At 39.0% G+C, this 14969-nt stretch overlaps 1 protein-coding gene across 2 annotated transcripts in view; it reads left to right on the top strand.

Annotated features, from left to right (window-relative positions):
• FAM126B (family with sequence similarity 126 member B) overlaps positions 1 to 14969 on the top strand; it is a 91331-nt gene that overhangs the window by 36034 nt on the left and 40328 nt on the right. For both annotated transcript variants that reach the window (XM_044978372.1, XM_044978371.1), the window contains 2 exons: positions 7256 to 7334; positions 8367 to 8468. In XM_044978372.1, coding sequence (XP_044834307.1) covers positions 7284 to 7334; positions 8367 to 8468 — 153 coding nt within the window. In that variant the 5' untranslated portion in view covers positions 7256 to 7283. The remainder of the gene's footprint in view (positions 1 to 7255; positions 7335 to 8366; positions 8469 to 14969) is intronic.

Genomic DNA, 14969 nt, shown 5'->3' with positions numbered 1-14969 from the left:
CAGGATAAGAGATTTAACACAATCTCTTTATTGTGAACCATAAACAAAAGAGTTGAAAAAGAAAAGGAGGCTATTTAATACATGTGACAAGGCACAAACCTTATTAAAATCTTCGTGTGTGTTAGTAAAGCCTCTGGCCAGAGGTAAACATGTTAAAACAGTCTGTACTCAGCTCTATAACAATTAACCTATGTGTTGAGGAACAGTATTCAAATTTTAAAATATAATCTCACTAGCTCCAACCAGGAGTAATTTTCAGCATAAATGCAATTTCAGACCATCATTAATAAATTAATGTAATCATAATCAATTCTTTGTACACAGAAAGAAGTTCCCTTCCTCCATTATTACAACACTAGATTATACTTGACCTAATGTACATTTTACGAAGCTTTTTTCCAGTTTGCGTTAATATTAATGCAATGCTTGTCCCTTCCCTTATTCTCCTAACAATGATCTAAAACTTCCTCCACTTTTCTTGTCTATCCTGTTGTTACAAGCCATGAGTATTAATAAGTTTGTCTTCCTACACTGTACATCAGCTATGCTTTTTGTGATAAAGAAATTGAGGAAATCTTTCATTTAGCAGAGAGAAATGGTTAAAAGGATAATTTATCAATTGTGGTATTTTGGAGGGGAGCTGTGTACTCTGAGGGAAGAATTCTTCCTTTGCAATGATTAATTTCTACTTCCTTCTTGCTCTTTTGTTAAATCTAAAAGCTCTCTCTCCTATATAGATGTTTTTCTCACTTGATATTCCTAAAGGCTATATTGTGTTTTTTTTATATTTTCCCCTGGGTTCTCAAAGATGTGTGAAGAGTCTTTGTGGGGGAGGTTGGAGCTGAGGGAGTTTTATCACATGTAGTCAGGGGTGGCTCCAGGCTCCAGCACGCCAAGCGCGTGCTTGGAGCAGCAAGCCACGGGGGGCGCCCTGCCGGTCGCCACGAAGGCGGCAGGCAGGCTGCGTTTGGCGGCTTGCCTGCGCAGGGTCCGCTGGTCCCGCGGCTTTGGTGGACCTCCCGCAGGTGTGCCTGCGGAGGGTCCACTGGTCCCGCGGCTTCGGCGGACCTGCGGGAGGTCCGAAGCTGCGGGACCAGCGGACCCTTCGCAGGCAAGCCGCCAAACGCAGCCTGCCTGCCGTGCTTGGGGCAGCAAAATCCCTAGAGCCGTCCCTGCATGTAGTAACATTTATTTTGAGGCCTTTGTCTTGCTGTCTTCAAACAGATTTGCACTTTGTTTTCTGTGCTTCACTACTGATAACAGAAATCATCTGACGGGGTGACTAATACAATAACAATCTTGTGTGGGTCACTTGTAGCAATTGAACCTAGGATATCCGGCCCTAAAACAGGGATCGGCAACCTTTGGCACGGGCCCGCCAGGATAAACCCCCTGGTGGGCTGGGCCGGTTTGTTTACCTGCCGCTTCCGCAGGTTCGGCCGATTGCGGCTCCCACTGGCCGCGGTTCGCCGTCCCAGGCCAATGGGGGCTGTGAGAAGCAGTACGAGCCAAGGGATGTACTGGCCACTGCTTCCCGCCGCCCCCATTGGCCTGGAGTGGCGAACCGCGGCCAGTGGGAGCCGCGATTGGCCAAACCTGCGGACGCGACAGGTAAACAAACCGTCCCTGCCCGCCAGGGTGCTTACCTGGGCAGGCTGTGTGCCAAAGATTGCTGATCCCTGCTCTACAAGCATGTGATTCTACAGCTTCTAAAAAGTATTACGGCCAATGGGGGAAGCCACTCAGCAGGAGCTCAATAAGACCAGGAAAGGAAAACTGTTTAGCCCGCAGCATGTAAAGGAGTGACTGACGGAGCAGGTGAACATAGAGAGTGAGCTGAAAGGAGATGGAAAAGGAAGAGAGCAATAGCAGATCTCTCCCTTTGAATTCCATTCTTTTGATCAGTGTCTTCCCCTTCTGATCTCAGTGTTTTATTCATGCATCGCCTCTCTTCCTTCCTTTCCCAAATACAAATAAGGTGACCCTTAGCTCCTGCAGCAGGAGCTCCCCCCTTAGCTCCTGCAGCAGCCCCCAACACTTTTCCGTTTTCACAAAGGTTCCCTGCACCTCTCCTACCACGGGTGGCTCACTGGCTGTGCCAGGGTCTGGATTCTTCTCTTGGACAGCAAGTGGCAAATTTACTCCAGCTCTTGCTGCTCTTTTTCAGCACTTTCAGTCCCATTCTCTGCCTGGCGAGCAGGGTCTAGCCACTACACCATGGAGGTGCAGCCACTGAGGGGGAAAAAGTGAAATTTAATAAAAGCTTAAAAAAAAAAATTATTGCTCATGAGCCTCTTGAATTTATAAACGTATCAATAGGGAGCAAGCCACACTTCAAAGCCCCCTTGGCATTTTTTTTATTAGAGTGTAAGTATTTTAAACATGGTGACCTGAATAAATTCAGCATTCTTCCTGTCTACATTTTCTCAATAATTTTAGTTAGAAAAGAGATTCTTCATAATTTCCTGCACTAAACTCTTTCATTGTGTTGCTATGAACTGATAAACAACCATCTCTTTTTTTATCTCCCACGTAGCTGGTTTTCTGTGTAGGTGTAGTAATTTATCTGTCCAGATTATCAGGGCATTTCCATGTCTTCCTATATAAATCTTGGCTGCCTTGCAGGGATGTTGACTCTGAATTAGTTAATAGTAAAATACACTGAGATTGTCGGATAAAAGACACTATAGCCATACTAAATATCAATAATAATATTTTAAAAGCACCTGGTCAGCTACATTTGTAGTAGCTGTCTTGAACAGACATGCTGCCTTAGAGTATTTTCTAACAGAGAGCTGTATAATAAAAATTAATTGAATTGCTCATCAGGTTGTTTTTCAGATTGGAATTTCTATGGTAGCATGTTAATTTGGTTTAATGCATCTGTTGAAGCTCTGTTTAGGGACTGTTCCAATTTGTAAAAATCCCTTGTGCATGTTTTGTGAGTATTTTACTAACAAAATTGATCAAAGTTCCTACATCATCCCATTGTGCTCCATTAAAATACCAATATCATTTTTTAAAAAAGCTCCTAAAGAGTGTCTGTTGACAGCACTGGAAACTGGTAGAATTTTGTTTTGTTTTATTTATTTATTTTCATACATCTAGTACAGCGTAGCCAGGAGTGAGTTCAGTCTTTCAGCCAGCGTAACTCAACGTTAGTGTGGATTGACTGCTCTAAGCATGAGGGTAGTTGGGTCTCCATGTCAATGAAATCCTTGACCTCTCTATTGAGACTGTCGACAAGGGTGCAACTTATGGTGGTGGTTTCTGTGATACAGACATTCCCTAGAGACTGGTTTCAAAACACCCATTCATTTCACTTAGGCTTTGGCTACACTTACACTTCAAAGCGCTGCCGCGGCAGCGCTTTGAAGCGCTAAGTGTAGTCAAAGCGCCAGCGCTGGGAGAGAGCTCTCCCAGCGCTGTCCGTACTCCACCTCCCTGTGGGGAATAACGGACAGCGCTGGGAGCCGCGCTCCCAGCGCTGGGGCTTTGACCACACTGGCGCTTTGCAGCGCCGCAATTTGCAGCGCTGGAGAGGGTGTGTTTTCACACCCTGCTGCAGCGCTGCAAATTTGTAAGTGTAGCCAAGCCCTTACACTGCTAAACTATTTTGAGGCAGTAATTACTTTGGATCGCTACCAACCTATATTGAGTTCAAACTGGAGATTGAGACTCCTGCTGCCCTGATCCTGGCACAATGTACTGTAATTGGTTCTTTCTAAAAGTAAAATAAACACCAAAATCCTATACTTAAATTTTCCATATTCACTAGATTTAATGAATTATTCCTTAAAGGGCCAATTTCTATGAATATTTGGTGTTTTTCCTAAAATTCCAGTTCCTGGAGTCATTTCATTACAGGAGAATCTCAGTTTGCAATCTTATGGTTGCAGAGCAAAGCTTGAAAACCTGAATTCTAAATGCTGAAAAATCAGAAGGCAAATAAATAGAACCCCAAATGTATTATTGTGGTGTTAAATCCCATGATTTGTTTTGAGGCAACCTCATTTGGTGGTTGGGGCTTGTAAGGAAGGAGGAGGCAGGAAGAAAGGGGTTAATATTAAATCCTCAATTCCTTCACTTACAAATTTAAAAACAGTGCTAGCTGTTGCTAAATATTGGAGAGTCATGTAGTCTTTAAAGGTAGCCAAGTGGCAGAGGGAGTTCAAATCAGCTAACAGATCCTAGTCTTGGAACTGTGTGAATATGTTACCCATGATATTTGGTGCTAATGGCATAGCCATTTTGACTTGTATTTTATAAGAAATAGAAACGTCAACTTGCTAAATGGAGAAGGGCAAAACAGTGGAATGGGGAAGAGAGGTTGGATTACATAACAGCAGATTCCTCTAATTTTTTTGTATTGGTGTTGATTTAAATTTTTTAAGCCTTAACAGAAACATTAATTGTCTGAGCCTGTGCCAGATATCCCTGGAGAAAACATATTTTGAAATTCCTGTAAATAAATATGTAAATAGGGTATTTAAAATTTAAATCAAAGGGGAAGGGAAAACAAGTCAAGTCTCAACGCTAATATTTGGAAGAATAGTTTATTGTTTGTTAGGGCCTTTTCCAGATGACATGGTAAAGTATATTTTAAATCTAATTTAATTAGATTAATTTTAGTTGTTTACTCCCATTTATTAATATACTCAAGTCAAACATTTTTCCTTTAACCTCCTGTTCTGTGCAAATCTAAACGGGACTATGAAGAACTCTCAGGAGTTTACACATACTAGCTATTTTGGAAAATGTTATGACTGTGTCTACCTTTTGTTTGACTTCCTGTATCTAACTGTGCCTTTATATCTTTACAAGTGAAAAAGAAATAAGTTAGCAGGTGAGATTTCCAAAAGTTTTGTTAGCCATGATTTTTTGTTGTTCATCCTTCCTTTAATGCTGATTTCCCTTTGAAGCTATGCTAGCATGAGCAATATGTTTCCGATAGATTGATTTATTCAGAAATCTATTCATCAGAGATCTTTGGGATTTTTCCAGCAAGAACTTCCATAATACATTAAAAAAGAACTCCTAAACTATGTTAGTTCATCTGAACTTGAATACATTATTACTGTATATTTTTACTATACAGATTCTCTTATGAAGACTGCAAGCTATTCCTATATAGCCTTACAGAAATATAGTTGTGCACTGGGCTCAGAGCCGGTGCTACCATTTAGGGCAACTAGGCAGTTGCCTGGGGCGCCAAAAAGCGGCGCCCCCCAATTTTTTTATTAAAGCGTTTCAGCAGCTGCTGCACTGGGAGGGAGAGGGAGTCTGAGCCGCTACCGGCAGCCCAGGGGTTCCCCGGATCAGCGTGCCACTGGCAGCCCAGGGGTTCCCCTAGGTCAGCACGCCGCCGGCAGCCCAGCGGTTCCAGCACGCAGTCACTGCTCCGCTTCTCCCGCCTCCCAGGCTTGCGGCGCCAATCAGCTGTTTGAGCGGCAGTGGCGTACTCGGGGAGGACGCGGAGTAGAGATGAGCTGGGGTGAGGAGGTACCGCAGAGCTCCCTGGGCTGGGGGGATGGGGCTCCTCACCTCTGCTCCACGTCCTCCCCGAGCACGCCGCCCCCACTCTAATTCTCCCGCCTTCCAGGCTTGGGGTGCCAATCAGCTGTTTGGCACCGCAAGCCTGGGAGGGGAGGAGAATTAGAGCAGGGGTGGTGTGCTCGGGGAGGACGCGGAGCAGAGGTGAGCTGGGGTGGGGATGTGCTGCACGGCTTCCCGCGGGGGGGGGGCCCTCAGGGTGGAGGGGGGGGAGCTGCTGCAGGGCTGCGGGGAGGTGCAAGGTGGAAGTTTCGCCTAGGGTGCGAAACTTCCTTGCACCAGCCCTGACTGGGCTTTACGCTGGCCAGATTTGCATATGGCTATTTTCCTGCATTTCTTCTTGTGTGAGACATCTCTTCTTGTGGTGAAGGTGTTAAAGTAATGCATAGTTTCACAATATTTTGTTCTGTGACATTCTATTTTCATATCTATTAGTATCTACTATATACATTTTCCTATCGCCTGTTTTATTTCTGTTTAGCAACAACACTTGTCTTCCTGTGAAAAGGCAAATTAGTAATGGCGGTTTTGGACCCGAATGCAAGACTGTGGGTCAGAGTATTGCAGCTGACACATCACAACAATTTCTAAATGTAACAGTAGCTTAGTGAATATGCTTAGCATAGCTCTGATTAAATGTCTGTGTGCTGAGACTAATAAAAAGAAAGTAATGATAGAAATTGGAGAGGGAAAGAATGTACTAGGTCATCATGTCCAGCCCTCTGCCAATGAAGGATTGATCTTGGTGCTTATGAAATGTCTTTATTTAATGCACCCTCTCTTGCGTTAAACATTGTATTTGGGTAGTTTAAAGTTCATGTAATGAACTGGCTCAGAATCCATTTAATATGAATATTTTTAGATGATTAAATACCTCAGAAATCCACACTACATAACAAAACCCTACGTTCATTTAGGAAAACAGCTGCAACTTAAATATTGTACTTAAATAGAGATAGCTAATAAGATTAGGGTGTTTATTTCAAAATAGTATGCAAGTAGCAGACACCATAAAACTCCGTGGTTTTGGGTTGAGACCTGTTTTTGTCTGAACTTAAGATACTAGAATAAAACTGCTATATGGTAGGAAAGTAATAATAGTAATTGTGTGGTTTTAAAAAAACCTAATAGTGCTTGTATGTTTAGCTTTCTGAAAAATACAGCTTACTGCTAAAATAGATCATCAGTGTTGCAGGTTGAAAGAGAAACTTCACAATTCCTCCAGAACAGCTTTAAGAAATAAAACATACTGCCACCATGACTTCCAAGATATTATTTTTTATGAAATTGTGTTTGCTTTGTGTCATATCCAGAGTTGTCATTACAACCTGTCACATGGCTTTGTTCCATGATGCTCTTCAGTTGTTTCAGTTGTCTTTTCTTTGTACTATATTTGGTAAGAGCACAGGGATGGATGGTGTGTTTGTCTTAGATAATGTGCAATTTGGCCTGAAGCACTGAGTCCTCTCTGACCCGCTGAAGTACTATAGCTTTATGTCTAGGAGGATCAAGAGAACAGTTGAAAAAAATCATTAGAAAACGGGACTAATTTTCAGAACTACAACATCTGGTAATGTTTGATGTAAAATAAAACCATCAGATATTGGAACTGTCTTCCCCTTTAGAACAGGGTTTTACAGAACTATGCTTTGTTGCCAGAAATGCATTCTACCTTTTGAGCTTCTCTTTTTTGTTCCTAAAGGTAAGAAAGGAGAATAAGCTGTAAGAAAATGCTGGGATCCGAACGTGGTGTGGTGGAAGAATGGCTATCAGAATTCAAGGTCAGCTGAGTAGGTGTATGACAGTTATAATGTTGTTTAATGGCATATAATGTTAAGAATGGTAATGATTAAACATTTAAAGTGTAAAAGCCTATTTTGATTTTTAATCTTTTGTATCTGTTCTACTGCACAATGTGTAGATGTCTATATAAAGGTATTAATATAAAAAGCACAATTTGGAATACAAATATTTATTATAATAGTACAGAGCATATAGCATGCTATGCAGTTCTCACTTCAAAAAACATAACACTCTGTAAATCAAGCTGATAGACTTTAAAGGGAAACTGTCAACTTGTTTACAAAATTTAAAAACTTAACCAACTTTTTATGAAATCTAAGATTAATAGAAGTGTTTGCACAATTTAAAAAACTCCAGTGAAAATAGTTTAAAAAAAATACCCTCCTTTGTAGAATGGATGAACTCCATGCTTGTCTTGACATGTAAACCAAATCTAAACTTCCTTTATTGAGCTGAGAGAAATATAAAATAAAACAGCACATAGAGACAAGTAAATTGGATTTTCAAAATACTTTCACTTTTAATAATCTGAGGCTTTATCATAGGTTTAAAAAAAAGTTTAAATTTATATAAGGTTTGGAAAAGTTCCTGGTTGAACAGGGAGGAAGAGAAGAGGAGAGGGTCTAGAGACTAGACTGGGTTTGTGGCAGATAATTTTAATATGGAGTGGCCCAGAGCTATATAGTGACCTAGTCCTGGAAGTTGCCGAATGTCCTCAACTACCACACAAGTTGATGAATATTCATAGCATTCAGCACCATGCAGGATTGGGTCCCAGCACTGTAAGGTTTATGGATAGCTTGCTTGCTTGAATCAGTACTGAAAGGACAGAATTCCACCTTTACTAGTGTAGTAAGTTGTGAATTTCTCTTGACTGAAGCTCAGGGATTGTTGTTGTGTTTAATGTTATCAAAACTGGATTTATCATGTTCATAGATATCTATCAATGCATGAAAGCTTACACATGAACTACTCATGATAGTAACTGCTGTCTATATCTCTTACTTTAGGCATTACCTGAAAATCAAATCTCCGGTTATGCATCAACGTTGCACCGGAAAAAATCACTGGTGCCAGCTCTTTATAAGGTTATTCAGGACCCAAATAATGAGGTAGGAGACTCCCAGAGAAGGCATTTCCTTTTTCTTTTTCTAAATAAATCATAGTCATTAAGAACTGTCAGTTGCTGTTCTAACCTGGGATCGATGCAGGGAGAATATTCTTTCTCGGTTTTGCCCTTTTTTCTCTCTCTCATTTTTTTTTTACAGTTGCTGAATATCTCTTTCTGTTAGAAGGCAAACCAGTTGCTCTCAAAAGAATATTGAACACTGCTGCTGGGTCATTGTGACATGACATAAGTTTTAGGTTGCAACTCAGTATGAGCTGCTTTTTGGAAGCCAGTTAGCCATAGCTGAGAGAAAGTACTCTTTAGACTAATTTGGCTTGAAGAATTTTATTTTATTCACTTGTGATTTATTAATTCGGTGGAGAATGGAATAAATGTCCTACTCCAGTGTGAAATTATGCCTAGGCCTGATTTTCCTTTCATTTACACTACTGTTATATTTGTGTCATTCCATTGCTTTCCATGGAATTACTCTTGATTTATGCTGGTGTAACTGAGAGCAGAATCAAATTTAAATATGCACAGTGAAAACATAGCTATGAATGTGGCTCCTGACTTGCACAGTTAACATAGAATTAAGCTTTCCATTCCATAGAATACTGGGGAGAGGATGAGAAAACTACTGGAAAGTCTTATGGATGAATCTAAACTCTGAACAAACTTGCCACTTTATGTTTAAACCTCTATATATAGTAATCATCAAAAGAGTCAGGAAAGATTTATCATCTCTAGGCTGTTGTGTGCTTTTAAATGAAAATGTGAGGAATACACAGGAAAGTAGCTTCTTATCTTCTCAGATACAGCCTCCAAGAGTGCCTGTGCTGTTTACTGGATTGAATTTGAAGAAGTTCAGGTAATCCTTTCCTAACAAGCAGCTTGATTTTAAAGTGCTGCTTTGCTTTTCTGCTAGGACTAAAAGCTTGTATACTGACCTCTTTTTTCCTCCTTCCTGGGAGGCTTGGAATTCATCTTGAAACTGTTGTAAATTGTAACAGTACTATTGCCTCTGCTGTCCCTCTCTGTCTTGCCATCTGTATCTCGAATGTTTCAAAGGTTTTCCCTTACACAGAAAAAAAAGTATCTGATTGCACCTCCATAGGTTACTAAGTTACAAAGAACCAAAACTTCAAAAGGAGAATCCATGTTAAGGGTCTGACTCCTTTGTTGTATTATTGAAAATTGACTCATCTAAGTAAATTAGGGCTGTCAAGCGATTAAAAAAAATGAATCTCAATCAAACAATAATAGAATACCATTTATTTAAATATTTTTGGATGTTTTCTACATTTTCAAATATATTAATTTCAATTACAACACAGAATACAAAGTGAACAGTGCTCGCTTTATATTTATTTTGATCACAAATATTTGCACTGTAAAAAAAATTAAAGGAATTCTATTTTTCATTTCACCTAATACAAATACTGTAGTGCAATCTCTTTATCATGAAAGTACAAAAAACCAACAACCCTGCATTCAAAAATAAATCAATGTAAAACTTTGAAGCCTACAAGTCCACTCCGTTCTACTGCTTGTTCAGCCAATTGCTAAGACAAACAAGTTTTTTTACATTTGCAGGAGATAATGCTGCCCGCTTCTTGTTTACAATGTCTCCTGAAAGTGAGAACAGGCATTCTCATGGCACTGTTGTAGCCATTGTCACAAGATATTTATGTGCCAGATGCTCTAAAGATTCATATGTTCCTTCATGCTTTAACCACCATCATCTGAGTCAGATGCCACCTGCAGAAGGTTGATTTTTCTTGTTTGTTGGTTCAGGTTCTGTAGTTTCTGCATCAGAGGGTTGCTCTTTTAAGATTTCTGAAAGTATGCACCACACCTCGTACCTCTCAGATTTTGGAAGGCACTTCAGATTCTTAAACCTTGGGTCGAGTGCTGTAGCTATCTTTAGAAATCTGATACTGGAACCTTCTTTGTGTTTGTCAAATCTGCAGTGAAAGTGTTCTTAAATCAAACAACATATGCTGGGTCATCATCTGAGACTACCATAACACAAACTATATGCAGAATGCGGATAAAGCCATGGAGCAGGAAACATACAATTCTCCTACAAGGAGTTCAGTCACAAATTTAATTAACACTTTTTTTTTTTTAAATGAGCATCATCAGCATGGAAGCATGTCCTCTGGAATGGTGGTTGGAGCAGGAAGAGGCATATGAATGTTTAGCATATCTGGCACGTAAATACCTTGCAATGCCGGTTACAAAAGTGCCATGTGAATGCCTGTTCTCACTTTCAGGTGACATTGTAAATAAAAAGCGGGCAGCATTATCTCTCGTAAATGTAAACAAACTTGTTTCTCTTAGCGATTGGCTGAACAAGAAGTAGGACTGAGTGGACTTGCAAGCTCTAAAGTTTGACATTGTTTTGTTATGGAGTGCAGTTACATTTAAAAAAATCTACATTTGTAAGTTGCACTTTCACAATAAAGAGATTGCACTATAGTATTTGTATGAGGTGAATTGAAAAATATTATTTCTTTTGTCATTTTTACAGTGCAAATATTTGTAATCAAAAGTAATATAAAGTGAGCACTGGACACTGACATGTGTCTGACAAAGAGGGTATTCACCCACGAAAACTTATGCTCCAGTACTTCTGTTAGTCTATAAGGTGCTACAGGACTCTTTGTCGCTTTTTACAGATCCAGACTAACACGGCTACCCCTCTGATACTGTACCCTTTGTATTCTGTGTTGTAATTGAAATCAATATATTTGAAAATATAGAAAAACATCAAAATATTATTTAATTTCAATTGGTATTCTGCTGTTTAACAGTGTGATTAAAACTGATTAATCACGATGAATTTTTTTAATTGCAATTAATTTTTTTTTAGTTAATCGCATGCGTTACTGGCGATTAATCGACAGCCCTAAAATAAATTTTAAAAAACCTAAATCCACTGCTTTGACTTCTGCCCAGGTATTTAGGAATACATGCTAGTGCATATGGCATGCATCTGAGATCAGAATCTGCTCCAAAAATATCAGCTAAAATCTTGACTTTCAAGGCGGCAAGACTTTCCTTAGCTTATTTCTTCCAAACTTATTCTACATAAGGGAAATATAACAACATAATAGGCTCTTTTACCATGTTCAGTGCTGCACTAATATCTAGTTCTAGGAGGTGGGATCTTCATAGGACTCTGTTAGCAAGAGGATAATTTTTTTGCTTGTAGACGTCTATTATTCTACCACATGAGTAGTAAAAATCTGGGTACAAGGAATTAGGGAATTATTTCCTAATGAAGAGGGGGATATGAATTTTTAGCCTAACTTGAGCCGCCTCATGGCTGCACCATTGTTTAAAATCTACAGTATTATTAAAGAATAATGTAGATTGGCAGCATTCAGATAGGCTCTCATCATAATTTGTTTTAAAAACAAATCTCTCAAAGACTGCTGGCTCCATAGTAGGTTAACAAATACATTACAATAATATCCTTTAGAGGTGTGTGTTTTATTAGCAGCTGTTCATCATGCTGAAAATGCTTGCTCTCCAGGGACAACAGTTATACTGAGAAATTAATATTAAGTAAAGTTAGTTTAATTTTGCAAAAGTATTAAATTCCCTTATGGGTCTTAATATAGTGAAAAGATTGAGAAGGGCAGTTTTAAATAAAGTATTTAAATAAAGAGAGCAAAGAGTGCTCATAAGTGGCTTATTTAATTGAATAATGTGTAAGTGGTGTACTTGATATTTTCCTTACTTTTTAAAAGTACAATTTGTTCACTGACAGTTCATTTTTTGTTTGTTTGGTTCATTGGTATGGGGTAGGGGCAAAGGCAAGTAAATTAACTGAAATCTGTATCTACTCCATGCAAAAAGTAACATTAATGCAGTGTTGAAGTTGAGAAATCATGTACTCAAATCAGGACATCCAGAGTTAACGTTGAAAGCTCAATCTTTAATTTAAAAAAAAAAAAGCATGTATCCAGTGCAGGGGTAGGCACGCGTGCCGAAAGTGGCACGTTAGCTGATTTTCAGTGGCACTCACACTGCCCGGGTCCTGGCCACCAGTCCAGGGGCCTCTGCATTTTAATGTAATGTTAAATGAAGCTTCTTAAACATTGTAAAAGCCTTATTTACTTTACATACAACAATAGTTTAGTTATATATTATAGACTTATAGAAAGAGACCTTCTAAAAACGTTAAAATGTATGACTGGCACGCAAAACCTTAAATTAGAGTGAATAAATGAAGATTCGGCACACCGCTTCTGAAAGGTTGCCGACCCCTGATCCAGTGCTTTCCCGTGTTCAAAGTGCTTTACAGACATACTGATTTCTCTTAACTTTCCCCCTTTATGCTTATGCCTTAAAATAAGGTAATTCATTCTAACATGATAAAATACTGGAATTTCTTATGTAACCTTATCTTGTATTGTATATGCAGTCATGCAAATGCAGCTTTAAGACCTGGCCTTATTGTTAAGATTCAGTGAGATCTACAAAATGAATGAACTTCCTTAAAACTTGGTTTGCATTGTACACCTCGCTGAGATGTAAAAAATCAAACCAAGGTATGAAAACTGCACTATTATGTAACTTATTGTAGTTAAGTCTGTATAAGGAAATTCCATTTTGTATTATGGTACGTAGTGTGTTAGCTGACATTTATATAGATATAAAAGACCTTTTGTTAAGTCATGAGGAAAAGAGGATGGTTATTGGTTTGGTATAGCCTTAGCAGTGCATTTCTTGACTGAGTGCTTGATTTCGCAACCTTTTTTAAATTTGGGCGGCAGTGCAGCACTTTGAACATGTAATGTGCTATATGTGCTAAGTATTATAGTTAATATGCTAAATAGAATAACCAGATGTTCAACCACGTAGAACAAGGCTGTTTTTCCATCAAGGAGATCTGATGACGATGGCTTGACTGGCTTGCGATGCCAGGAAAACCCCAAGTTTAATAGGAGAGTCTTGAGGTGCTCTGCTTTCTTGCTTTTATTTCTTACATTTATTGTTAAATCCCTATATTTTATTTTAAAATATAAGATTTTTTTTCGACTAAACTTTTCCTGCTGAACAGTCTTCACCATCCTTTGTTTAGTCTCTTGCTTTAGTTATAAAAAGTCTTTTCATTCAGTGTGATGAAGCTATCAGCCTGAAACCTTGTTACACAAGGTGCTTATATCAGATCCTTGTATAATAAGAGTTTTGACTGATGTTCTACATGGATGTGATGTCACAGTTTATGTAATCAACTAATGGTTTAAGAAATGGTACATTTACCATCCATACTGTACTGTATGCTAAAAATGAAACTAATGATTAACCTCACCTTTTTGTTGAAAAAATGTAGCAGTTACTCTTAATACAATAATGGCCTAGGTTGTATTGAATTAATTTTTAGTGTCACTGAGATTTTCAGTTGAGTAAAGGCCTTTAAATCTGTGCATGTGTATATGAATATATATTTACATAGCAATACAGATGTTTACTTCCATGCAAATTTGTTGTATGTTCAAACTAAGCACTTATAATGAGAGAGAAATAAAATAAGTTTTCTGAAGGTGGTAAGACATGGGTTTTTCATGTCCTACAAAAGTGATAATATGATTTGATGTAAAGACTCTTGTGTATCTCCCTGTCCTGAAGAAATACAAGTAAGTGATAATGAGAGAGAGTATTTTTTCTGATTAGAAAAGGAGACTTTTAGTTAGGAGAATCTGGGCTCTGTGCTTAGATTCTTCCAATAACTTGCTGTATGACCTTGGACTGGTCAAGTAACATGTTGGAGGGGGGAGGGATAGCTCAGTGGTTTGAGCATTGGCCTGCTAAACGCAGTGTTGCAAGTTCAATCCTTGAGGGGGCCGTTTAGGGATATGGGGCAAAAATCTGTCAGGGACAGTACTTGGTCCTGCTGTGAAGGCAGGGGACTGGAGTCAATGATCTTTCAAGGTCCCTTCCAGTTCTATGAGATAGGTATATCTCCATATTAAAAAATTAAATTAAATCAGTTGTGCCTCAGTTGCCTTCATGTGTTAGAAAACTGAGGCACACTTTTGAGTGGCTTGTAGATACTGACCTAAGACCTGAACCAAATCCTATTAGGAATCTGGCCATTTACTTTAGTTGGGGTTTAAATGATGCCTGTAGGTTTTTGTTATTTTCTGCTCTGTGAGTTGAGCACATTTCTCAGACGCATCTGATATGTCTGTTCACCAGGAAAGAGAGTTAAGATATATGTGCTTTCAACGGATCTCTGCAAGGTGGAGACCTGGGTTCAAATGTTAATTTAGGTTACAAATGAAAAGGAATTATTCACCATTGTATGCACATCACAAAACTGCCAGTTAGGCACAATAGGCTATTGGAATGCAGGGTTTTTGTGGTTCCATACCGAGTTGACTTGATAAGGGCCTTGGGGAATCTTGGCTACTTGCATTGAATCTAGCTCTAGTTAGTGCTAGAAAGCCTTTCAGTTTGAAGGGAACAAAATTAAATCAAGACTATC

This window comes from Mauremys mutica, chromosome 10 (assembly GCF_020497125.1).
Source record: "Mauremys mutica isolate MM-2020 ecotype Southern chromosome 10, ASM2049712v1, whole genome shotgun sequence".
Taxonomy (NCBI): Eukaryota; Metazoa; Chordata; order Testudines; family Geoemydidae; genus Mauremys; species Mauremys mutica.
Note: the sequence above shows the minus strand (reverse complement) of the source record. Positions and strands in the feature narration are given on the sequence as shown.